Source organism: Oryzias latipes, chromosome 7 (assembly GCF_002234675.1).
Source record: "Oryzias latipes chromosome 7, ASM223467v1".
Classification (NCBI taxonomy): Eukaryota; Metazoa; Chordata; class Actinopteri; order Beloniformes; family Adrianichthyidae; genus Oryzias; species Oryzias latipes.
In genome coordinates this window covers 3,725,350-3,749,176 of record NC_019865.2, presented here as the reverse complement: position 1 = coordinate 3,749,176, position 23,827 = coordinate 3,725,350, and the positions used below count along the sequence as shown (strand labels likewise).

Here is a 23,827-nt window from a genome sequence, read left to right as displayed (position 1 = left end):
AAGCTTTCCAGAAAGGCCCACCAACCTTCATGATGCATCTATCTGCAGAGGGAGCAGACCCATAGGAGCTTCAGAATAACGCCTCCTGTCTGAACCACAACAACTCCTTTAGGAGCTTGATTAGTTATTTGCTGGACAATGTGACGTATTACGAAACGTTTTCCATAGCTAATTTAATCTTTCTTAAAAATCAGATTGGAGTATGGAAATTTACGACAGAGTTTTAAGGCCAGTTTACATAAAAATTGTTATTATTTTTTTCAATTATGACTTTAAAGTCGTAAATTTACAAGAAAAAAGTAATAACTGTTAGATTACAAGAATAAAGTCGTATATTTATGACTTTAAAAGTCATTTGCTAAATTTATGACTTTTTATTTTCTTGAAAATTTACAGTATGAGATTTAAAGTCCTAAATGTACGACTTTTTTCTCGTAAATTCACGACTTTAAAGTCATAATTGAAAAAAAAACATCTGTTTGTAAAATGGCACAATTTACAAGATTTAAAGTAGCAAATTTACAACTTTTTTCTCATAAAAAATCGTAAATGTACGACTTTATTCCCGTAATTTAACAGTTATGACTTTAAAGTCGTAAATCAAATAAACAAATTAAAAATAACATTAAAGACCGAACAAAGACCATGTGAGGCAGGAATGAAGGTATTTTCCTGGAAGATGAGATGATGGTAAAGTGAAGGACACAGATGAAGTTTTAGAGAAAGGAGACAAAGTCTGTTTCATTTCCTGCAGATTACAGCCTTTTAGAAGAATTCATTGCTCTCTGATAAATTGATTTGTGAAACTTTTTTATGCTTCTTTTTCTCATACTAAAACCTTCAAACAAGGATGTTGGAGGTTAAAACAAAGTCCTGTTTGGCAGCATCTTAAAAGTCATTTTTTTCTCCCATGACAGATTTTTTTTTAACAAATCCTGGCTTCAGAGCAATAAATCTAATCATCAAACACATTTTTTTGCATAAAAATGTATACATTTATTTGTGTGAGTCCATTTATTTACTTTTTATTTATTTATTTGTTTATGGTTTTGGTTTGATTTTCTTGAATTTGGTCACATCTGTAAGATAGAACAAACCAAAAATGATCGTGAAAGTGATGTTCCGATTTCGCCCAACTTTCAATTCCTAATATTGAGTTTATGCAGTGATGCAGCAGCTGTAATGTGATCTATCAGACTCATCCACCCCTCCTAAAATAACCCCCTACCACCGCCAACCAAGACAGACCCCCACATGCTCAAAAAAAAAGGGAGGCACTGCCCCAAATTAGCACTTGTGCCGCTCAAAGTCAGTGTCAAACACTGTGAATGGTGTCCATGCCATGTCAGTTCTGCGGGACGCTGAGAATAAGCTGCTCAGCTGCCCTCAGGGACGTTCCAGATTAGCGCTACCAACTCTGCCCCGTCTTTCTGCAAGACTCTATTACTTATACAGGATTAAAATCCCCCTTTTGGTGAGTCGGGTGGGTTCTGATCGGTTTCAGCCTGTTGGTCCCCCAGCTCGCCTGCATGCTTTACACAGAAACTGAAACAGCTGTAGAGTACAGATTTAGGCATCAAACATTTTTGGTGTTTGATGACCAGGTAGAAGGCGTGTCCATGAAACTCTGGTTCCCAGACTCCCCATTTTACAAGTTTTTATTGGTTTTATAAAAGCAGATGCTCCAATTTCCTGCAGTTTTCCTTGAGAGTGGATGCAGGGAAAAAGGAGCCATAAAAACTAAACACGGCTTGACAAAGGGACAAGGAAATGCAGAGCAGGAAGCATGCAGCAGAGAAGCCCTCATGAAATGAAACTACAGAAAAGGAAAATGTGTGAAGACAGGGATCTTTCACACCCCGGAAGAGAGGTTTTAGCAAAGGGCTAAATTCACTACAGAGATTCCTGTAGTGGATTTCATTGCAGCCCCAGAATCTGCCACCATTCACCAGAAGAATCTGAACTAAATTATGGATTTCCTCAAATGTGCCAAACATGAAGGATGAGGCAACAAAAAGGGTGACCGAACAACATGAGTAGCATCTCCGCGACCCCTTACTCCTGCCTGTTTTGAGAGGGTCAAAGGGACGCCCCTCACCCAATAGTTACTTCCCATATGCTCCCATCCTGCCTTTTTATGGTTGTCTGTAGAAGACTGTACCAAGCAGGGCTCCAGGATGTCCCTCATCACAGTAAAAAGACTGTGGAGCCCCCCCAATTCAACGGGTTTGCTTCCAAAAGGAACGCTTTTCCTCACGCCATGTCGTTTTTTTTCTCCTCTCCGTTCTGATTCAGTTGCTTGCATTTGGATCCTCAAACTTTCTATGTCTTGACAGCAGAAAAGATGATGATGGTGAGAGACGACTGCTTGGTGGAGTGTAAAATTGACGACAGTGATGAAGAACAGATAAACACTCCTCCTCCCCCTCCGGAATTTGCCTCCAAAGCTTCAACCCCGAAACCTCCAACCCCTCCTGCAGAACAAGCTCCTCCCACTCCCACCTGTTCTGTCAGCAGAGACCCAAAAGGCATCAACAAACATCTAAAGGTCGACATTTTTTTTCCCCCTCTAGATCTGCTCATTCGTGGGTCCCATTCAAAATCCTTTACTGCATTTCTACAGTTTGTTGCTTGTTGGGGTCGTGGTGGAGCGGTTTTTGTGTCTTGGAAATAAACTTTGTATTGATCTAAATGATTTATAATAATAAATGCATTTATGAGAGGTTGTTTCCTCTTCAATAAAGTTTTAACGAGGTGTTCTTTACCTCTCCTAATGAAACAGTTGATTGATATAAACTTTATTTAAACGGTTTAAGTTTAGACTGAAAGTTTGGACTAAAACAACGATTTGGATTTCTATTTCAGATTTCTTTTCAAATGTTGTTTCTTCATTCAATTTTCTTTCAAACGTGTTAATAAGCATTATAGAAAATAGGGATACATGTTTGAAAGGGAGCACCTACGGAAGAGGATTAGGGCCACGGAGAAAGAAAAAAAAGGGCCTCGAAAATTCTGACTTTAATCTCAGAATTCTGACTTTAATTATGTCAAAAAATCAGAATACTGAGAAAAAAGTCAGAATTTTCTATGCCCTTTTTCTTTCTTTCTCTGTGGCCCTAATCCTCTTCCGTAAGCAGCTGACTCTACTGGTTTTTAATGTTTTTAGGCTGCTGCAATGATTCTTCCATTTTAACTGTTTTTAATCTTTGGTTCAGATGTTTGTAGTTTGATACCCAAACAAATGCAGCCCAGCCTGTTGTTGTCTGAGACTCCTGCTGTGTTCCGTCTGATTGTTCCAGGTGGAGGTCAGTGACGTCCTATCAGAGCCCACAGCTCCTCACAGCACGGCTGCAGTGTGGACCGTCAGTGTCTGCGGCTTTGAGCGGACACGCGTCTGGACGTACCGCTGCCTGACGTTGCTGCTCGCCGTCCCCATGGCTTTCGTGTGCGGCCTTTCCGTGGCTGTTCTCGCCAGCCTGCGGGTCTGGTGGGTTCTTTGAAACTCAGCAGTTAACCTGACAAAGCTCTCAGGAGAAAAACCCTCCGTTCTTTGTAAAACCTGCAAAAAACGATTCCTGTAAAAAACCATGATCATGATTGAATTTTTTGGTAAATATGAGAACACAGACTTTTAAAACCCAAATCAACTAAAGTAATAATTGTTGAGATCTTCAGGATTTTGAGCCAAAGCCAGTTTACCTGTCCTCTCTGTGGAAGTTTTTTAAGTATAATTTCATCAGATTAAACGTTTTTCATTCACAAAAACAGACATTTCTATTGAGGGTGACTATTGGCATCTGAAAGTGCCCCTCTCTATCCTGGAGTTAAACTTTTTACAGTTACTTAGCCTGATGTGACTCCTTATTCTCCATGATTAACTGATTTATCATCCTTCAGGTGTGTGAAGAGAAGCACTTTCTGTCTTAACAAAAACCTACGGTGCACATCTGGAAAATCTCTGATTTGGTGGACAACTCTTCAGTTTAGTGACAGCAAAGGAGACTCCGGGTTTCTAAGAGCGGGTTAAAGCTAAGATGGTCCTTTTACAGACTCAGTAAACTAAAGATACGTGTATTTAAAACGACATTTTAAAAAATTAAATACAAATATGACTTAAAAACTCTGTAAAAAAAATTGTGAAAAATTATAAACAATTCTAATATTTTCATTGTTTGACATAGAAAGATGGAATAAAAAAATACTTAAATTCATTATTTTAAATAATGCATACATGTTTCTATTTTTCTCTTTTATTCTCTGACAGTTTTTCTTTTTTAGACTCTAAATGTCCGCTTTGATTCTTTAAAATAAACTAATTTTATAAAGATGCATTAAGGCGGAAGAAAGAAACTGCATTTAAATTGTTCAGGTCACACTGTTTTAGTATGTCTGCATTCATATTTGCTCACACACAACTGTTAGTCTTTAACTTCTTTTTACCTATATCTCTTTTTTTATTTTCATGTTTTAAAAAGAAAATATGATGATTTTTATTCAAGCTTTGGTTTGTAATTCTGTTTTCTTTTTGTCTTTGAGATGGTCTTAATGGTTTATGTGTGAATTAACTTAAAATTATTCATGAAACAACATTGATTCTAAAGAACAGCATTGATCTGCAGGTTTAACGGTGATGCTCTTGTGTGCTTTCTGCTGCAGGTTTCTGGTTCCTTGCATTCAGCTGAGCAGCCTCTTCATTCCATGCCTGCGATCTTTGTGTTTGTGTGCAGTAGATGTCGTTGTGTCTCCGTTCTGTGTGTCACTCGCGCTCTGCTGCAGTCAGATCATCATAACACTGACAAGAAAGGACAAACCTGAGAGCAAGGACACCGTATGACCGATTGTTGCTCATGTGGGAGTTTCTCATGTGTTTTGAAAGTAAAAATGAAGTTCCTATAGTAAAAATATGAACTTGAAATAATTAAGCTTTATTTCTCCTGTAATGTGCAAAGCGTGCAGAAATTGTTCTCATAAATTTTTTTTGCAACATTCAAAAAATAATGTAGTGTAGGCCTAAGTAAAAATATACAAAGCCCATGTACATTGTTGGTATTTTAAGTTTCTTTTTAACAACACAAACAATCAAATACAATAAGTTTTATTTTCTAATTATGATTTATAAACCAAAATTTAGACACACAAAAAAATCAAGCATTTGCATTATATCAGTCTTTTTTTAAAAAACGTAACCCTGGTGGATTGAGTTTTTGTTTTTATTCGTCAAATAAATAAAGAAAAACTTTACATTTGAAAGCGTAAACAATTAAGAATCGACCTTGCTTGAAACCGGAAGTGCATGTTTCTTAAAATTCCGGCATACCAACAGTTACGAACAGCAGGTCCGCAATTTTGTACGTTGTCAGGGTCGTTTCAAAGCCGTAGAGATGATCGAACCAAACCATTGACTGAAAAAGTTATTTACACTCAGTAAAACAAAGTGACAACAGCTGCGTTACCATGGTTCCGTTTGCTCACCATGGTTACGAGTAGAAAATTCCGGTTCAGACAAAATACGCACTGCCCGTTTTTTAATCGTTGTACCTCAGTAAACATAACTGAGAAGACAACGTTTTTCCGTTGAAATTAAAAATTAATTACTCTCTCTATCTATCGTTTCAAACAACATTAAGGTTGTATTGCCTATTTTCTTGACCGTTGTAGGTTTTTTTAATTTTTTTTATTTATTTATTTTTGCTCCGAACATTTTTTTTAACTTTATTGTATAAAACGGAAGTACAATACAAAACACAATTTTACAAAATAAACTTCAGATATGCCAGGGGAGTACATATATACATTTTTCATAAAAACATTCAGGTTTCTGGAACTTTCATACAGAAATACAGCTTTTTGATTAAGACTCTTGGAGATGTTACCAATATACATTTAAATTTTTTTGATTAAAACAGGGGAAAAAATAGAAGATGAAGAAAATTTACATTTATGAATTTAAAATTTGCCAAAAATAATAATAAGATTAATTATGAGTTTTTTATTTGAGTCCAAGTTTTTATTATGAAAGCCAAAAATTATATATTCAAACTTCAGAGTAAAGTTGGGGTGATTTCTAATAATAATAATAGTACAATTCCAAAAAACATGGTTAATTGTTTCTGGATATTCTTTGCAAAAAGTACAAGTAGGATCAATTGTTTTAATGTATTTTAGCATGAATTGATTGGTGGGGTAAATTTTGTGAATTATTTTAAAAGAAACTTCTTTCATTTTATTATTTATCATAAATTTTTGGGTCACACTCCAGCCTTTCCTCCAGATACTGTCGGGAACAAAACATCTCCAGTAGGTTTTAGTACACGGTACAGAAATGACATCCTTTTAAAACAACACACGTATTTTTTTGTTGTTATTCTTGTGGGTAGGGGTAAAACAAATTTTTCCTGTGGGGGTGTCAGTTGCATCCATAGGGGGCATTTCTTCATTCGTAGCAGTTGTTTTAAACATTTGGCATATTTCTTTGGAAACAGCATCAAACACAATGGCATATTCTTTAGGAGTCAAAACCAGATTGTGTTTAGAGTTGAATTCAGTATACTTTAATAAACGCCCGTTCGTGTCAAAAAGTTGACCGTTGTAGGTACCATGACTATTCGGCCTGCTGTGACGTCAGCACTACTCGAAGGACCCCGAACGGTTATTGAAGGCCGAATGGTTGTGGTACCTACACCTACACCGTTTCAAACCCCCTTTTTACTCTTCATTTCCAAAGCAGAGGGGATTTCTGGACTTACTTACTCCGCTCTGTCTCTTCACCTGGACAATCAGACTCTTAAATCTTTTGACCAAATGTTGTTAAACTTCATCTGGAAAAACCGTATTTAAAAAAATCTGTATTAATGAACTCCTATGAAAAAGGAGGTCTAAATTTTCTTGATTTTACTACTTTAAATAATACTTTTAAAATAAACTGGATTAAGTCATATTTTAAAAAATCCACTCTCCATTTGGAATCTTTTCCCTCATCACATGTTTGCTAAAGTAGGTGGTCTCCATTTTCTTCTGCTTTGTGATTATAATATCGACAAAATCCCAGTTTTTATTTGGAATAACAGATATATCCTCTACAAGAACAAATCTTCATTTTACAATAATTGGTTTGACAGTAATATCCTACTGGTGGGTCAGCTCTTTAACCACAATGGTCAATTACTTAGATATGAGGAATTTAACCTTATATACAACCTTGCTGTTCCTCCTATAAGAGTATGCCACTGTTTTTGATGCTGTCACTACTGAAACCTGTGAACTCTTTAAAAATACTACACTTGATGCAAATATTTCCTTCATGTCTCTAAGTGACACCACTGTTGGAAAATCTTGAATCAACTGTGCCCGAAAAAATAACAAGATCACACGTGTTTCAGCAAAATGTTGTTTCTGTTTCCTCTACTGTTTTTTATTGGAGAAAGTTTATTCCTGACTCGCCCTGGAAAATGTTTGGACCCTGCATCAGAAATTATTACTTAATAACAAGATGAGAGACGTCCCCTACAAACTCCTACATAGAATCTATCCCACTAATCAATACATGTTCAGATATAAGAAGACTATTGACCCCATGTACCTTTTGTAAAGAACACCCAGGAACAATCAGTCACATATTTTGGAACTGTAATACTACTAAAAAATTTTGGAAAGATTGTGCACATTTTATAAATTACAAATTAGATTCACAATATCAGATGATATTTGAACATATCATATTTGGCCTACACAAAAAAAATATAAGATCAAAAATAAAATTGGCAATTAATCTAATTATAATATTTGGTAAATTTCATATTCACAAATCAAATTTTTCCTTATTGCAACTTTTTTCCCCTGTAATAATTAATGAATTAGAATCTTATTTACATACTATCTCTAATGGCTTAAACAAAAAGGCCATACATATTTATGAAAACTGTCTGTCTTTGAATATTTTCAATGCATAGCAATCTGTTACTGTAATATTTCTTATGTAATACATGTACCATCCCCTGACATTCTCGTTATGACTGTTGTTCCTGTCATACATATTTGTTCTATTTGTTTTGAACAATAAAGTTTAAAAAAATACTCTTCATTTAAAATTAAAGATCCAGCCTAAACTAGGTTGTCATTTTTGTTTTCTAACACTCATTTGATTGTTTCAATCAATTTACTAAAATAAAGTTAAACCAGATAAAAAAAATAAAGCAGAAAAATATGTTTACATTTTTAATGTTCTGATCACAAATTACTTTACCTATTCGGCATCTCTTATTCAGTTTGTTTTTTAATTTACATTTGAGTATACAATTAGACGATTTTGGTAACACAATCAAAAACATGTTTGTTTGTTTTTTTAAATAATCCAGATATTTACAACACTTCTTGTGTGTCTGTTGTGAGAAGTGTAAATCATAATTCCAATTTTTCTCAAATACGTGAAGGCAACATTTGGGACTGCGCCTGCGCGGCGGCCATTTTTGTTGTTGGGGAACCCGCAGTGTTTTGAAGCTCTGGAAAACTCTGTCACTTTTTGATTAAACCTCGCTTCTAAGCCTCTTGTTTGTGAGTTTTTTTTCTCGGAGGAAACCTCAAACTTCAGGTGGAAAATGGCGCAGTACAAAGGAGCCGCTAGCGAGGCTGGAAGAGCCATGCAACTGATGAAGAAGCGGGAGAAAGAGCGAGAACAGCTCGAGCAACTGAAGCAGAAGATAGCAGAGGTCCGTCACTTTTACATCTTCGGTGTTTAAACTCCCACTAAAGGAGGTCACCTTCTCACAAATCTGTTCTTAGACTGCGCTAAAAGGCGTAAGTCCAGTAAACAGTTGTTATGTAATTGTTTCTCAGTAAAGCTTGAAAAAAGTCAACAGATCCTCACCGTGTCATCCTAAAAAGTATAAGCTGCTGTTAAAGTCACTTTCCTGTGTAGGAATTTATAAACTCGTCTGCTTTGATGTTATTTGTGTCTTCATTACTTAAATTGATTTATTAAATGTGTAAAAATGATTACCGATACACACTTTCAAATGATCTATCCCAGAATCCTCAGAGAAATTAGTTTTTTATTATATTATTAATATGAATTACATAAAAATGTTTTCAACAATGTTTATATGATACGCTCATATTAAAAAACGGTAAAGCTCGTTTGGCCGTGTCATCAGTCAGGTGGTAATGATGCTAAGTCCAGAGTGATGCTTCTCTCTGACTCTTTTCCTCCATGTTGGGAGTTCAGCAGGTTCTCTGGTCAGGAGAGAGTGATAGAGTAACATCTGTTGGCGGAGGCAGTGTGATAATGTGGGCCTTAATGGGGAGCAAAGACTTGTGAGCCCGATGAGGAGGATGTGCAGGCTGGTTGAGCTGCTGTTTAATGCATTTCTAAATCACCGGCAAGTTTTTCATCTTTAAACTTTATTCTTCAAACCCACCAAAATGAGTTGACAGTAGAGAAAACTGCTGGTCGGAGGAGATCCAAAAGTTCTTCATGGCTCAACCCACACATGTACCTCACACTTGCCTTTAAATAGAACTAAAAAGCAAAAGAAACCCATCAAAAATGCACAGTATTTAATTAATTAAGCTGATTTCACCTTTGAATATTCACATTTTTGCCTTCCCACCAAAACTCTCTTTGCAGGACAACATGGTGAAGGCCAACATCGACAAGAAGTTCTCTGCTCATTACGACGCCGTGGAGGCTGAGCTGAAGTCCAGCACCGTTGGTTCGTGTCTTTGCAGTCCTTTTCGGAGTTTTTGAAACGAACAGCAGTTGTGAAGCTCCTCGGTGTCCTGTTTATTTTTTTATTTTTTATTTTGTTAGGTCTGGTGACGCTAAATGACATGAAGGCCAAACAGGAGGCGCTGGTGAAGGAGAGGGAGAAACAGCTGGCTAAGAAGGAGCAGTCCAAAGAGCTCCAGCTGTGAGTAAAGACGCTGTTTTTCCCCCCTCATGTTTTGATTGTGTCTGAAATAAACCCTTTAATGGTTGTAATTCACATACGTGTATCTCTGTCTACTTCCACAAGAGGGCGCTAAACACTTGGAGCAAAACCAGCTTTTAAAACGTAAACAAACAAAATCAATATATTTTTTAAGAGTTTACCTTAAACTGACTGAGAAACAGTAATTTAACTTTAAAAGAAAAAAATCCACAATCTAATCTGTTATGGAACATACTTTATAGTTATCTTATTAAATAAGTTATTTCTTATAATATTTCAGTTCAGAGGAATATTTCAGCTAATAAAATACTAGATAAACATAATTTTAGGTCACTATTGATAGTAACCTGGAAGGATCAAACTGAAGTCTTGAAGCCTTGAAATATTTTGCTTAATTATTTGTGTAAAATGCAAGCTTTACATTTTAAATTGACAAAATAATATATAGAACTTTTTATGATAATTTATTCCTTCAAGATGAGCCTTTAATGTACTGTAAAGGAGAATTTGCTGGTTTTGTTGTGTTTTTTAATTACTTTTTTTTATTATATATTTATCATACTGACTAGAGGTGTAGGCGGGGTGTCGTGGTTAACAACCCCCCCCCCCCCCAGCGAAACACAAAATCCCCTGGCGGCCGCGTCGCAAATGAATACAATTACAACGCAGTATTCTTTATTAACAAATAACAGTAAGAACTAATTACTGCATCACCGCGGTGATGGTGACGGTTATCGTATCATATATAATCCAGTTTCTGGTTGTCGTTTTGCTGCAGAACCCGAGTTAAATTGAAACTCAAGGAGGGCATCTTCCTATAGGGTGTTCTGCTAAAGATCATAAGTCATAGCTCCACCATGACACTACCACCTCCATGTTTGGCTGGTGCTCTGATATTTTTTTATCTAAAGTCTGTCCAGATGAAATAGGACACTCGCCTTCCGAAAAGTCCCTCTTCTGCGTCGTCTAAGGCTTCGTGGAGAATCCAGATGTTTCTCTGTGTTCTTGCTCCTCAGCATTATCTCTTTCAACAGATCCGTCGTTGATTGTGGTGAAAAACAGATGATGCAACAGTTTTTTTTATCTGTTATCTTTTAGCGCTTCTCAGCTTCAGGTTATTATTTCTTAGTGAGCTGTTTCGACTTGTGTCACTTCAATTGTAGAGATGACATTTTTTGCTTCTTCTGAAGTTCTAAACCTCACAGAGAAGAAAAATGTGTTGATTTGTACGATTGTCCGTCATCAATCAATGCCTCAATGGTTCTATTTCTCTCACAGCAAACTGGAGAAGCAGAAGGAGAGGAAGAGAAAGGAGGAACAGAAGAGGAAGATAGCCAGTTTATCCTTTAATCCTGAAGAAGAAGAGGAGGAAAGTGAGGAGGAAGAGGCAGAAGACGAGCTAGATGGTGAGAGGGACAGAAAAAATAACAGTTTAACAAATACACTTTCTTTTTCTCTAAAAGGTTTCTAATCCTATTTTTAGGTGCTAAAACATTTCAAACATTGAATCCCAATTAAAAAAAAACTCTGTGTTTGCCCCTCCAACAAATCAAATGATTTGTTTTCATAGAAGGTCCAGTGAAGAAGAAGAAGTTGGGTAAAAATCCAGACGTGGACACGAGTTTCCTGCCTGATCGGGACAGAGAGGTGAGCCAACTGAAAGACCGAAAGCTGCTCTGATGACGAAAACGAACCAATTTTAGAAGAAACCTCACCATGGAGGTGTAGCCAAAGTAGCTTCTGAATCCCAGGAAGCAAAAACCCAAACCAGAAAGAGAACAGGTTTAGTCAGACGGAAGCGACAGCGGTTAGAAGTCGGGAATGAAGAAGCGGGTCTGGAACCTCCTCTCCTGGAGTTAGCAGGAGCGAGGTGAGCGACATGAGGATATTAGGCTGCCTGGTCAGAGCATACGAGGAAAACCAGAGGCCAGGAAGTCCTTCAGGCAGGATCAGAGTTTCACCACAAGTGGCTTCATGAAACCTTTAAGAGGAGACATAAGTCCAGAGAACATGACTCAACTTCACAATAAAAATGATCTGTCAAAGTGAACCTGCAGACTCAAAAACCCTCACAAATAAACAATGATTTTAGGTGCAGAATCCAAAGCAGGCGTGAGTCTCCGTGGAGACGTGAAATGACTTTTTTTATGCTCTAGCTTTGAGTTCATCCCAAATGTAGAACTTTACCGAAATGTTTCATGCTGTTGCTAAAGCTGGAGATGACTATTTAATTTATTTATTTATTTAAAACTGATGAAAAAATAATCCTCCTAAACGGAGAATGTATTGATAAATGACCAAATGCAAAGTTCAAAAAAGGCTTTGGATAAAGTTTTGGTAACTTATCGAGTCCAAGCCCCTTTTTTCAATTCACTCCAAACTTCAGATTCATACAAACTGTTTTTTTACAGAATGACAATAAATAAACACATAACCTAAGAAACCATCCATTCTGGTCTCTAAACCTGGATAGTTTTTCTGCTCCCGTTCCCACCAAAACATTATCATATTCATAGAGATGTCAGATTATTCACTTGAGCTGCATAATCTGACACCATCACCTGATTTCAGAATCAAGCAGAATTTCCCTTATGGTCACTGATTACACAATGAAATGATGATGCTCTCAATGTGTTTAAAATACGTCTAAAAGTCAGGATTAGACAAAAAAATCTATTTTATATAAGAAATCTAAAACATGCTCATCCAGGACAATCGTAGACTGCCGTTTACCATTGAGGAAATAGTATTATACTTGTATATAAGAAATGACCAATAATTGCATTTCTTTACCCAAATAAACATGATATACATGTGTTATTGAACTGAATAAATGGCTAAGGGATTTTTTAGCGAATCTAATATCTCAGTATCAGATTATCTGCAATTTCCTTAATAATTGCAATTATTTTGCGTAAAAGAAAAAGAAAGACTTAATGGAAAATGAAAGCCTGCAGGCAGATGCTTGTTTGAAAGCCAATCCTAATTTTCTGTCCAAGACCATCAGGAGCCTGTAATTCATTTACAGGCTTTTAACATCTGTAGGAAATAAGATGATGTAAACAAACTCTTTGAATAATTCATCCCAAGTTTGACAGAAAAGTGTAAACCAGCGTTTCTCTGATCATCGAATGCGTGACGACTCAGTTCTGATTGTTGCTGTCGTAACGGGAACAGGCAGACTCATGCACCTCCTTGTTTCAATATTATCTGTACGTGAATTTGCCGTTTTTCCAGATACGTGCTTAAAAACTTCAGTACTTTTGCAGAAACCAGCTCCCAACTCCAGTGCATCCAGACTTAACAGGAAAGAAAGCAATCTTCCCCTCACCCCCCGGATCCCTGCGGATGCAAACGGCTGCAGACGCTGCACCTCAGCTCTGTTTTGCTGTGACTCTCCTGATGGCCTTTGTGTTTTCAGGAGGAAGAGAACCGGCTCAGAGAGGAGCTAAGGCAGGAGTGGGAGCTGAAGCAGGAAAAGATTAAGAGTGAGTCCCAAGGCGCCACTTTGGATTCAATGTTTCTTTGCTTTTAGATGAATCAGATGTAAAAACCCTCAAATGATGAAGGGTTGTGGATGTTGCATCTCCAGAACATTCTTTGGTGGCTCCTAATGGATTAAAGGAACGCATGTTGGCACCAGTGGTGTGACAGAGCAACTGTTGTTTCCCTTTGCAGATGAGGAGATTGAAATCACATTCAGTTACTGGGACGGGTCTGGACACCGGAAAACCGTCAAGGTGAAGTAATGGACGTGTAATGTGTAGGAGCGGTAATAAAGTAGAAAAGTACTCCCCTCCTGGAAGGAAGAAATGTTTCCACCGTCAGTTTTCTTTTTGGGAATCGTGTTTTTTTTCTTTCAGATGAAGAAGGGTAACACCATCCAGAACTTTCTGCAGAAGGCCCTGGAGGTCCTGAGGAAAGACTTTAGTGAGCTAAGGTGGGTTTCGGCCCTGATCCGGTCTCCTGACCGAAAGATCATGGTGATGTCTTCAGATTTGACCATCAGGACCAGTCCTGCTGCTCTAAGAACTCAACCAGAGCTCCACTTAACTCTGCAAAAAGCCAAAAATATGCTGACGACCCAGTTTGATTCCTGTCTGTCGTTGTTCCACAGATCTGCTGGAGTGGAGCAGCTGATGTACATCAAAGAAGATCTGATAATCCCACATGTGAGTGACAGTCGCAGCTCTTGGCATTTGGTGATGGAAGACTTCCTTGTCTTTCATGAAATTAAAAACGTCTGTATATGTTTACTAACTTTGGTGGTTGAAGCTCTCAGCATGAAGACCACATGCTCCATGATGAGTGCTTTGATAAAAATTTAGTAAGTGTTCAGAACCATAAAAACCCTTCAAGTTAAAAAGAAAATCCCCCAAATTGTTTCTTAAATCCAGATCTAAATGTCTGTAAGATCAACCAGGGCCCTGTATAATGTTGCCATGGCAACTGAAAACAAGCTTGGGTACATATTTTTTTTTTTTTTTTAATGGACGTCTGGATTCAATTACCTGTGTGTTATTTACCTTCAATGCGGTTCTGTGAGAAAAAACTATTTGACTTTGTGAATTTTCCTACAAACAACCTTTGATTTTAATGGAAGTTTTACTTGAACACAAAGAAGCAAATCAACAATGTTGACATTTTGAAACCAAGTTCAGGATTTGATCTTTCATGAATCAGTCAAAATTTAGACTTTTGATTGAAGAAGTGGATCACATTCAGTCAGTAAAACCAAACAGCTGCCCAATAATGTCAAGATCAAGTCCTGTGGACCTGTGTCCTGCTCTTTTCTGAGGCATTCCCGCCCCACCATCCGATAATTACCTGACGCAGGTGTGTCCTGCCAGTAAGGAGCAGCAGTGGTCGATGGAAAAAAGCGGGACATCCTGCTGTACGTGTCAGGCCTGATGGCCACTTGGTACAATTTCCGCACTGTCCACGGATGAAAATGAGTCATACCTGAATATATGTGGAAAAAAGTTAGAAAATCTGTGTGGAGAAGGTCACCAACACAACCAGAGGTTTGATTTAGAGTCTCTGAGACACCAATGCTTGGAGAAAGTGAACAAACGTCATGACAAACCAAACATCCGACCTCTGCAGACCAACAAGGGCTCAAATGTGTTCTTCTCTTCATCTAAACTAATGTAGAACTTTTTTAAATTGTTTCTTCTGGAGTTTTTCTCTCTCATTATTCATCTAAACTTTCCATTGACATTGAATGCTGATCATTTCTGTCAACAGATCCGTTTCCTTCGTGTTAGTAAACGACTCTGCTTTGTGTTTCCTTCAGCACCACAGCTTTTACGACTTCATTGTCACCAAAGCCAGAGGGAAGTCTGGTGAGTCTGATTATCTCCTGTCAGCACGTCTCCTCTTGAGTTTGCGTGGAGTGTGCTGCGGCTCTCGTCTCTTTACAACACGTAACACTAAACGCCCAAACATGTCCAGTTGTGACGGTTTCTCTAACGAAGCAGGATGGTGACATTTTCCATGGGATTGTAGTTCAGTTTCTTCAGGATTTAGTCTGAAGTGTCTCCTCGCCTTCAGGGCCGCTGTTCAGCTTCGACGTCCATGACGACATTCGGCTGGTGAACGACGCCACGGTGGAGAAAGATGAGGTGAGAACTTCTGTTTGGAGAGAAGTCGGCACAAAAAAAATTAACTCTTAAAGAAAAAAAATCCAGTTGTATCATGATGACCAGTTTCTCAATTTTATTCAGATTCCATCCATAGGCGGAGCTACAGGGGGTTAAGGGGTGGGGCAGCTTTTCATTATTGACCAAGATTTAGCAATCATCAATACAAGCTTCTTTAGGGATTGCAAAAATAACAAAAGCAACATTTTTGAATGAAATAATAATAATATTCTAGCTCCGCCTCCGTGACTCCACCCATTCCGTGATGTCATCACAGATGCCATGCAGGTTTACTGTGGAGTCACCAGAGATTTTAGAACGAACCAGTAGACCAGTGGCTCTCAGACTTTTTTTTTTTAGCAGACCACCCTCCTTAAGTCTTACTGCCCCCAACATACCACCCAAACAAAGCAAAGGTTTTCTGATACTAAGATCTTCATTCGTTTGGGCGACCAGTTGGTATGAGTCACCGTTAAAGCACTACGATATAAATTCATTTGGAGCAAACTGAATATTTCCGACTTCATTGACTGCGCTGAAAAGCACCTTTTCTTTTGTTTGTGCTTTTAAAGACCAAGCAGCTCGATTCTGCAGCGTCATCAGTGCCTACCATTAGCATCCGAACAACGCCAAAAAGTTTTCACCGCCCCTTCTGTGTCAGAACCTTATTGATCAGTGGCGCTAACGTTGCAGTTGGTGCCCTCTTCTAGGTGAAGAGTGGTACTACAACAGTGCACTCTTCTGCATACTGGACTTTATTTTCATCTTCAAACCATAGACTGTATCAGTGGACAGAACCAAAATGGTTTACTTTCGACTCCAACCAAATAAAGTCGATTCAGTCACCATTTTTTGCAATGTGCCATTCAAAGCAATTTGTTCCGAGTCAACGCTTCCATAGCAACCACTCTTGCAAATCTGGAGTGAGCTTGTCGAAGTCCACACCCCTACCACTTGAAAGGGGGGGGCTACACAAAATCAAAACATTTCAAACCTTTGATGTGTGATCCAGCAGGCTCCACCCACTTTTATTGAGGCATCTGATTGGTCAGTTTATAACTTGAATAATTTGCAATAAAGAAAAAACATCTTGAAAAAATTAAGAATAGCAAGAATAGGTTAAAAAAAGGTATCAGAGCAAGAATGGTTGTTCTGACCAATAGAATGACTGAGTAACAGATGTTTATGTCTCTGTGGAAGATTTTAGATTATTGGAGCCCTTCCTGTTTGGACCAACAGGGGGGAGGGGTCACTCAGTCCAATTTCATATTCAGAGTCACTAAAAGCATAGCCAAAAGGATCACATGACTTAAAGACGATGTGGCTGTGACTTATAGATGTGGAATATCATCTGTATCAGCTGGCAAACACCTAAAATATTATTTTTATATCAAACTAAGATTCTTTCATTACTGTAGACCAGTGTTTTTCAACCAGTGTGCCGTGGGACACATTAACTGATCTAAAACATTTTCCATCTCCAGTAAATCAGCTCTTTGTTCATCCAAACAGGCCCTGATAAAACACTGAGTAGTTAGGAATATAAAAGATCGTAAAATACTTTTTTCTTTGTGTTCATTTGATTCTGTTGTAGACATTTTGATAAAAATGACGGTACCGTGATTTAGCCGTAGCGTCAGCTGTTTTCGGAAAAGTCCCGCCCCTTTAACTGTCTCCACCAATCATTCTTTGAGGCTTAATCACACGTCATCAGTCTGACCAATCAGAAGTGGTAAAAGTCTTCACTTCCTTGTTCTGATTCTGCTCATAAAGTCGCTCAGTTCCAACAAAAATACCAGCTTTAGCTCGTCTCCGGTGTCAGACCGTGGAACAATTGAACAAAACCATGAAGCTCAGAGACACGAGGCTATCTGCGTTCGGAGGCTGTTTTCACTACATCTCCCATGAGGCATTGGGTTAAAGTTTGTTTTATTTGTTGCTTTCGACGCATTGTGGGAAAAAAAAAAAAAAAAAAAAAAAAAAAAGTTACAACGTCTCAGCGCGCATGAGTCTTCCTTTGAGATCTTGAAACCAAAACGAACACACATCAAACAGTTTTTAAATCTTCTAACTTAACTTTTATTACATCTTTTCGAAAAAACAGCTGCAGCTTCCAGCTTTTTCTGCCACAATCATCACAAAAATGCACGTGAGATTGTGGAGGAGCTGTAGATCAATACAGAGTATAGAGTTCTCCTTATTTTTTTATTTTTATTTTTTTGATGCTGGTGTGCCACGGGATTTTTATCGAGGTTAAAGTGTGCCGTGGCTCAGAAAAGGTTGAAAAACATTGCTGTAGTTGTTGCTACTGAACATCAACGGAAAATCACCTGTGGCGCAACCATTCGCTGAGAGTTTCCAGCAAACCGCTTCTAAAACACGAGGCTTCCACTGTGGGTGGAACAAAGGGCGCCGTTCGGTTAACGGGGTGTTAGCGCTCATAACTCTGCTTTAAAACAACAGCACCCCTCCGACACCTCAGGTACGAAAACAAAACAATAAAGACAAAAGTTCATAATAGCCTCCCAGTTCCTGCTTGTTCCGCTGAGATCTCCTGCCAGGAATCCCCTCCGGAGCAGCGCACAGCAGTTTGGACCAGAACTCAACAGTTTGACGTCCAAAGACCTGAAATAAGCTGTAACAGTTCCTGAGCGCCAAAACCGGGAACGGATTCAGCCGGTTGATGGACTGGATTGGAGATCTATAAAAGCTAAACAGCTTTTTACATATATTTAAACATTTTTCTTTATTTTTTTAAATAACATTAAATCCATTTAGAACGACACTCTCTTCGCGTTTTGCTGATTTTTTTTGTGAAATTTTGAAATCGACTGACACGTGTTTGAAAATGTCCCCGCCTCCCCCTTTGTGTTACACAAGTACAAACATAAGCTAAATTTATGGTTAAGTAATTGAATTGCGCTGTGGCTTGGCTTCAAATTTAATTTAAATCTTTTAAACTACTTTTGAGGGCTGTAAATTGTTTCTAGATCCTTCTGCGTTTTAATCATTCCCAGCCACCTGTCCGCTCCAGTTTCCCGCTGAGTTGTTTGGTCCGACTTCTTAAAGTTCAGCTAAACAAAATCCTTTTCAAGGACCTCCGTAAAAAAGAAAAGCCTTTAAATGTTGTCAGACGTGCTGCTGATTGTTGGCGTGTATGTTTGCTTCCACCACAAAATATTTTTGAAATAGGAACAATGTGGCTGCTCGAACTGGTTTTTCAGTTAACCATCCAGTTAACCCTTAACTGTAACCGTACAGACAAAAACAGGTCAGCTTGAATCCCATTCTCTCATTTAAGATCTTTAATGACGTTTGACAAAATACAACGTTTTTAAACTTCATTTAGCCTTACGGATCAAGAAGAATCAATAAACCTGCTTCCCGTTTTTACCAATTTACGTCTTTTTTCAGTTTTGTTGATTGAACAACAAAGAACCACTTTAGAATCCAGGTCTTCTCCAGGCTCCTTTCACAGAAAACTGCAAAAAGATAAATAAAATGTATACTACAGTCATTTATCTTTTCTTTCCCATCTGGTGCAGATTAAAAACGTGTTGGAAAGCCTGTGTGTCAAAGAAAAGAATCCACTTTTTCTCAGAAAGTAGAATTTACGTTAATCCCAAACACATCATTAATGTTTCAGCATTAAATCACGCAGGGAAGTTCAAGTTGGGTCATATTTACTGACTCTTTCTTGGATATATAAACTCACCAGCCACTTTATCAGGGGCACGTTGCTAGAACCGGGTTGGAGCCCCTTTCGCCTTCAGAACAGCCTTAATTCTTGGTGGCATCGATTCAACAAGGTTCTTGAAACGTTCCTCAGAGAGTTTGATCCATATCGACTTGACCGCATCACGCAGTTGCTGCGGATTTGTCCGCTGCACATCCATGATTTCAATCTCCGGTTCCACCACATCCCAAAGATGATCTATCGGGTTGAGATCTGGTTACTTTGGAGGCCGTTTGAGTCCAGAGAACTCATTCTGAGATGATTCCAGCTTATCCTGCTGGAAGTAGCATCAGAAGATGGCACACTGTGGTCAGAAAGGGATGGACATGGTCAGCAACAATACTCAGGTAGGATGTGGCGTTGGAACCATGCTTAATTGGTACTAAGGGTGCCCAAAGTTTGCCAAGAAAATACCCCCCCACACACACCATGAAACCACCACCCTGAACCGTGATGCCAAATTCTGACCCTACCATCTGAATTTGGAGACTCGTCAGACCAGACAACGTTTTTTTCAATCGTCTATTGTCCAGTTTTGGTGAGTCTGTGGATTGTAGCCTCAGTTTCCTGACAGAAGTGACACCCGTCTGCCTCCCGGTTGGACGTGTTGTGCGTTCAGAGATGCTCTTCTGCTCGGTTGGAACCAGTGGTTCTTTGAGCTCCTGTTGTCTTTCTATCAGCTGGAACCAGTCTAGCCGTTCTCCTCTGGCCTCTGGCATCAACAAGGCTTTCCCGCCCACAGAACTGCCTCTCACCGGATATTTGCTCTTTTCCAGACCATTCTAGAGATGGTTGTAGGTGAAAATCCCAGCAGATCAGCAGTTTCACATTCGGAGTAATGTCAATCACCTTTCTTCCTCATTCTGATGCTCCGTTTGAACTGCAGTAGATCATCTGGACCATGTCTACCTGTCTAAATGCAGAGTTGCTGCCGTGCGATTGACTGATTAGAAGTTTGCGTCAACCAGCAGTTGGACATGTGTGCCTAATGAAGTGGCCAGTGAGTGTAGATTAGGAATAATCTTGTCCTGCCAGTGTATGTCCTGGGCTATAAAACATGGGTTTAGGACTTATTGGCCTCTTTTGAATTCAGTCTCACGCAGGTAAAGTGGTGCTGAGGAGCTGGTACGAGAAGAACAAGCACATTTTTCCTGCCAGCCGCTGGGAACCGTATGATCCGGAGAAAAAATGGGACAAATACACGGTAAGAACACGTTTCTGCTTCATGCTTTTCTGTCTATAAATGTTAAATGTGTGGTATGAGGTAATAATAACAATAATAATAATAAATTTTATTTCTATGGCGCCTTTCTGGACACTCAAGGTCGCCTCACAGGACAAAAGTATGTAAAAACATAGAAATACAACAATAAAACTTCTAAACACTAAATAAATGAACAGTTAAAAACAGCAGCTTAAATATTCTGTGTTGAATGCATGACGAAAAAGGTGAGTTTTGAGGTGTTTGGAAAACTGAGAGAGTGAGTCCATATTTTGTGGATCAGAGGGGAGGAAGTTCCACAGTTGTGGGGCAGAGCTGCTGAATGCTCGAGCCCCCCCCTTGGTAATGAGACGTGGTCGTGGAACAGCCAGTCAAAGGCAGGAAGGGGATCTGAGGGAGCGAGTGGGGGTAGCAACAGTCAGGTTGTGGGGGGCTTTGAAGGGTAAAATGAGGATTTTGATGCTCTCATCAGACAGCAACTCTTAATGATTAACTGAGGTCAGAGGTCACATCAGGATGGTGTTTTTATTCAGTTGAGGTTGTATTTAGAGTCCTTCATCAGAGTATTATTATATTATTGTAATAAAACAGCTGGTGTAGGCTATGAAAATCAAAATAAAGCTGATTAAAACAGTTGTTTTCAACCCCCTCTAGTCTGATTTGACTGGATTTCCTCCACCACATCCGAATCATTAATGACACACGTCAAGTCGCTCAGACACGTGTCCAAAAAACCATCCACCACTTTCTTCAAGCGGCTTCACCAACTAAGAAATTGAAACCTCCGAGCTAGCAAAGTAAAATAAAAAACAAACGTATCTAGAAAATGTATTCTGGCGGAAAAGATCCAGAGAGGAACCAGACGAAGAGCCTTTGACTTCAAAATAAAAGAAAGCTGCATTTAACAGAGAAAAACCAGGAGTCCTTACTCCAAATATGGACTTATTATGTATATAATGCAGAATATTCAGCAACCCGCTGTCTAATGTTAGTGGATGCTGCTGATAAGGGGGTTCAAGCGGTGGATTCATGTTTATTATTATATTCAGAAAATTCCCGTTTCTGTTTGTTAGTTTTTATTTGTTGCACCTTAAAAGTTGGTCGAGGTTGATGTTGGCGTGTGATTTTTCTTTTTAGCTTCCACTTTGACCGTTATAGGGTTAAGGGAAATTCTAGATCCCATTATAAATGGTTCCTACACAGAAGCTAGTGTACGAATAAAGATATTTCTCAGAGGATTAAGATAAACTTTACCAACAAAAGTGAAGAGAAACTAGAAAAACGTCAGCCTCGTACAGGCCGGTCTGTGAAAATATAGTCATGACATTAAAAAGGTTAGAGATTTAAAGTCGTTTTTCCGTTTGACTCTGAAAATTTGATCTCAAACCATCTCTTTTTTCCTCCTGACTGCGGGAAGTGATGAAAACATGATTGAATACGTTTAAACTCAACTTAAACTGTACTTTTAATATTCAAAGAGGCTTTTCTCTCCAGAGTCAAAGGATTTTTCTTTTTGAACCGCCTGAATGTTTGTTGTTGTTGAAACTAAAGTTGCACATTTCAAATGCTTTATCGCGTTTGGGGGCAACAGCGGCTTTGGAAAAAGCGTTTGTTGGGGAAAACAAACTCTCATCAGGCAATGTGGTTCATATTTTTCACACAATGCCGCAGGTCCGTTGCATGCGTGACCGAGACGAGCGGCTCCAAACGAAGCCTTTTTTTCTGAGCGGAGCTGCCAGATGCTCAGACCTCCTGACACGATGTTTGGAGATGAGAGTTGGAAAATGTCTGAGCGCCCTGACGTGCACGTGGGGGGAGGCCTCCTCCAGCTGCCCGCTCTCCTTTCATACTTCACTCGTCTTTCTACATAAACATCCACAGCTAAAGATTGAAGTTTGATTCCTGCACAAAATCCTGGTAAACAAAACCTTCAGTTTCAGGAAAACATTAACTTTGCAATCAACAAAAAGAAAAATGGGATTTAAAAATCCAAAACAGGACACTATGGTTGAATATTTACATTCTCGGAGCAGAAAACAACAGAACAAAATGCATTTATTGGCTTAGAACGTTAGAGTCAGGTCTGGTTTAAAATACAGAAAAGAAAAAACATTTAAAATACATAAAAATACAACAAAAACAATAAATCAACTTTGATGTTTTGAACTGAAAATGGAAGAAGTTTATGTTTAATCTACAATAAAATAGAAAACATTTGTAGAAAGTAAAATATCGTGTTAAGTTTTTCCTTTGTTATATATTTTTTGTTAGTAAATTACAGTTATTAAAATACTGTTATCCCTGTTATTGTTCTGGTAAATGTGTACAAAACTAATGATTCACAACACTGGAATAAATGTCCTCTAAACAAATTAAAAATAAAAAGTGCTTTATGTGATAAAGAAGCCGTGATTTTCTGCTCTTTTATGACTAAATCAAATCCTATAAACACTCTTACTCTGCTGTACTGCTCCAGTAAATCTATATTATGTCTTTAAAATAAGCACGTTTTGCTCTAAAAAGCTTTTGTACCTTAAACTATGTATCTTTGTTCTCTCTTTAATCCAAAAACATCCTATTCTAAGCGTCGCAGCAGTCCAACTGAATTTACATATTTTTAGATTTATTTTTCTTACGAATTCAAATAAAACTTTTCAGTTTCTCTAAATTAAACAAATCCGTTTCTTGAAACAAAACTGCTCGCCATCAGAAATAAAACTTAAAGTAAAAAAAACATTATTTAATCAAAGATTTTGCTTAAAAGAAGATTACTGCACAGGGAATTCAACATAATTTGCCTTACGTTTTTACATTTTACAGAAATGTTATAAGAATTTAGTTTTGTATATCAAGTGTAACACAATATTTAAAGCAGCAACTAGACAAAAATACATTTTTAAACCTTTTTCCCCCCTAAAATTGAATAAAAAACAATGTTTGTGATCATCAAAGTCTGTGGAAATGTGGCTTTTATTGTGAAGTTTTGACCAGATGTTTGCTCAACATGTTTTTTTGGTTTGAATCGCACTCGGATCACAGAAATGAGTCCCAGGTTCATTTTCAAGCGATGTTTTTTTGTTTTGTTCTCTTCCAGATCCGGTGATCCTCCTCCGTGTTCCAGGAACCCCTGATGGCCATATTTCTGTCATATTTTCTCAGAACTTGTAATCATTGTCGTTTTCTGTAAAGTGCCGCTTGGCTCTTTGTACCTAATAAACTGTGAAAGCGTCTCGCGGGTGACGTGTTTCCTAATATTTTGGGTTTTCATCACTTTGTCACACCTGTTTACTGGCCGTGGGTG

The 23,827-nt window shown here is 38.3% G+C and overlaps 2 protein-coding genes across 3 annotated transcripts; both read left to right on the top strand.

Annotated features, from left to right (window-relative positions):
* The first annotated feature begins 1,215 nt into the window (after positions 1–1,215).
* Positions 1,216–5,024, top strand: LOC101156574 (caveolin-2-like). 2 transcript variants are annotated; one of them, XM_004070563.4, is made up of 4 exons: positions 1,216–1,474; positions 2,340–2,548; positions 3,300–3,487; positions 4,657–5,024. In XM_004070563.4, the coding sequence occupies exons 2-4, from the start codon at positions 2,345–2,347 to the stop codon at positions 4,832–4,834; spliced, it is 570 nt and encodes a 189-aa protein (XP_004070611.2). In that variant the 5' UTR covers positions 1,216–1,474; positions 2,340–2,344; the 3' UTR covers positions 4,835–5,024. The 2 variants fall into 2 exon arrangements, with proteins under 2 accessions (XP_004070611.2, XP_011475063.1); XM_011476761.3 differs by having other exon boundaries at positions 1,218–1,474; positions 2,337–2,548.
* Positions 5,025–8,430: 3,406 nt separating this feature from the next.
* fam50a (family with sequence similarity 50 member A) lies at positions 8,431–23,763 on the top strand. The gene is made up of 13 exons (XM_004070285.3): positions 8,431–8,705; positions 9,623–9,707; positions 9,806–9,905; positions 11,205–11,332; positions 11,497–11,573; positions 13,348–13,414; positions 13,605–13,666; positions 13,790–13,866; positions 14,044–14,098; positions 15,223–15,271; positions 15,480–15,550; positions 20,398–20,508; positions 23,621–23,763. The coding sequence occupies exons 1-13, from the start codon at positions 8,595–8,597 to the stop codon at positions 23,627–23,629; spliced, it is 1,002 nt and encodes a 333-aa protein (XP_004070333.1). The 5' UTR covers positions 8,431–8,594; the 3' UTR covers positions 23,630–23,763.
* Positions 23,764–23,827: the final 64 nt, after the last annotated feature.

Coding starts and splice junctions, on each gene's coding strand:
- LOC101156574 (XM_004070563.4), top strand. CDS start 2,345: ATGATGATGGTGAGAGACGACTGCTTGGTGGAGTGTAAAATTGACGAC. Junction 2,549..3,299: donor GCATCAACAAACATCTAAAG/GTCGACATTTTT, acceptor TGATTGTTCCAG/GTGGAGGTCAGTGACGTCCT. Junction 3,488..4,656: donor CTCGCCAGCCTGCGGGTCTG/GTGGGTTCTTTG, acceptor TTTCTGCTGCAG/GTTTCTGGTTCCTTGCATTC.
- fam50a (XM_004070285.3), top strand. CDS start 8,595: ATGGCGCAGTACAAAGGAGCCGCTAGCGAGGCTGGAAGAGCCATGCAA. Junction 9,708..9,805: donor GCTGAAGTCCAGCACCGTTG/GTTCGTGTCTTT, acceptor TTATTTTGTTAG/GTCTGGTGACGCTAAATGAC. Junction 13,867..14,043: donor AAAGACTTTAGTGAGCTAAG/GTGGGTTTCGGC, acceptor GTTGTTCCACAG/ATCTGCTGGAGTGGAGCAGC.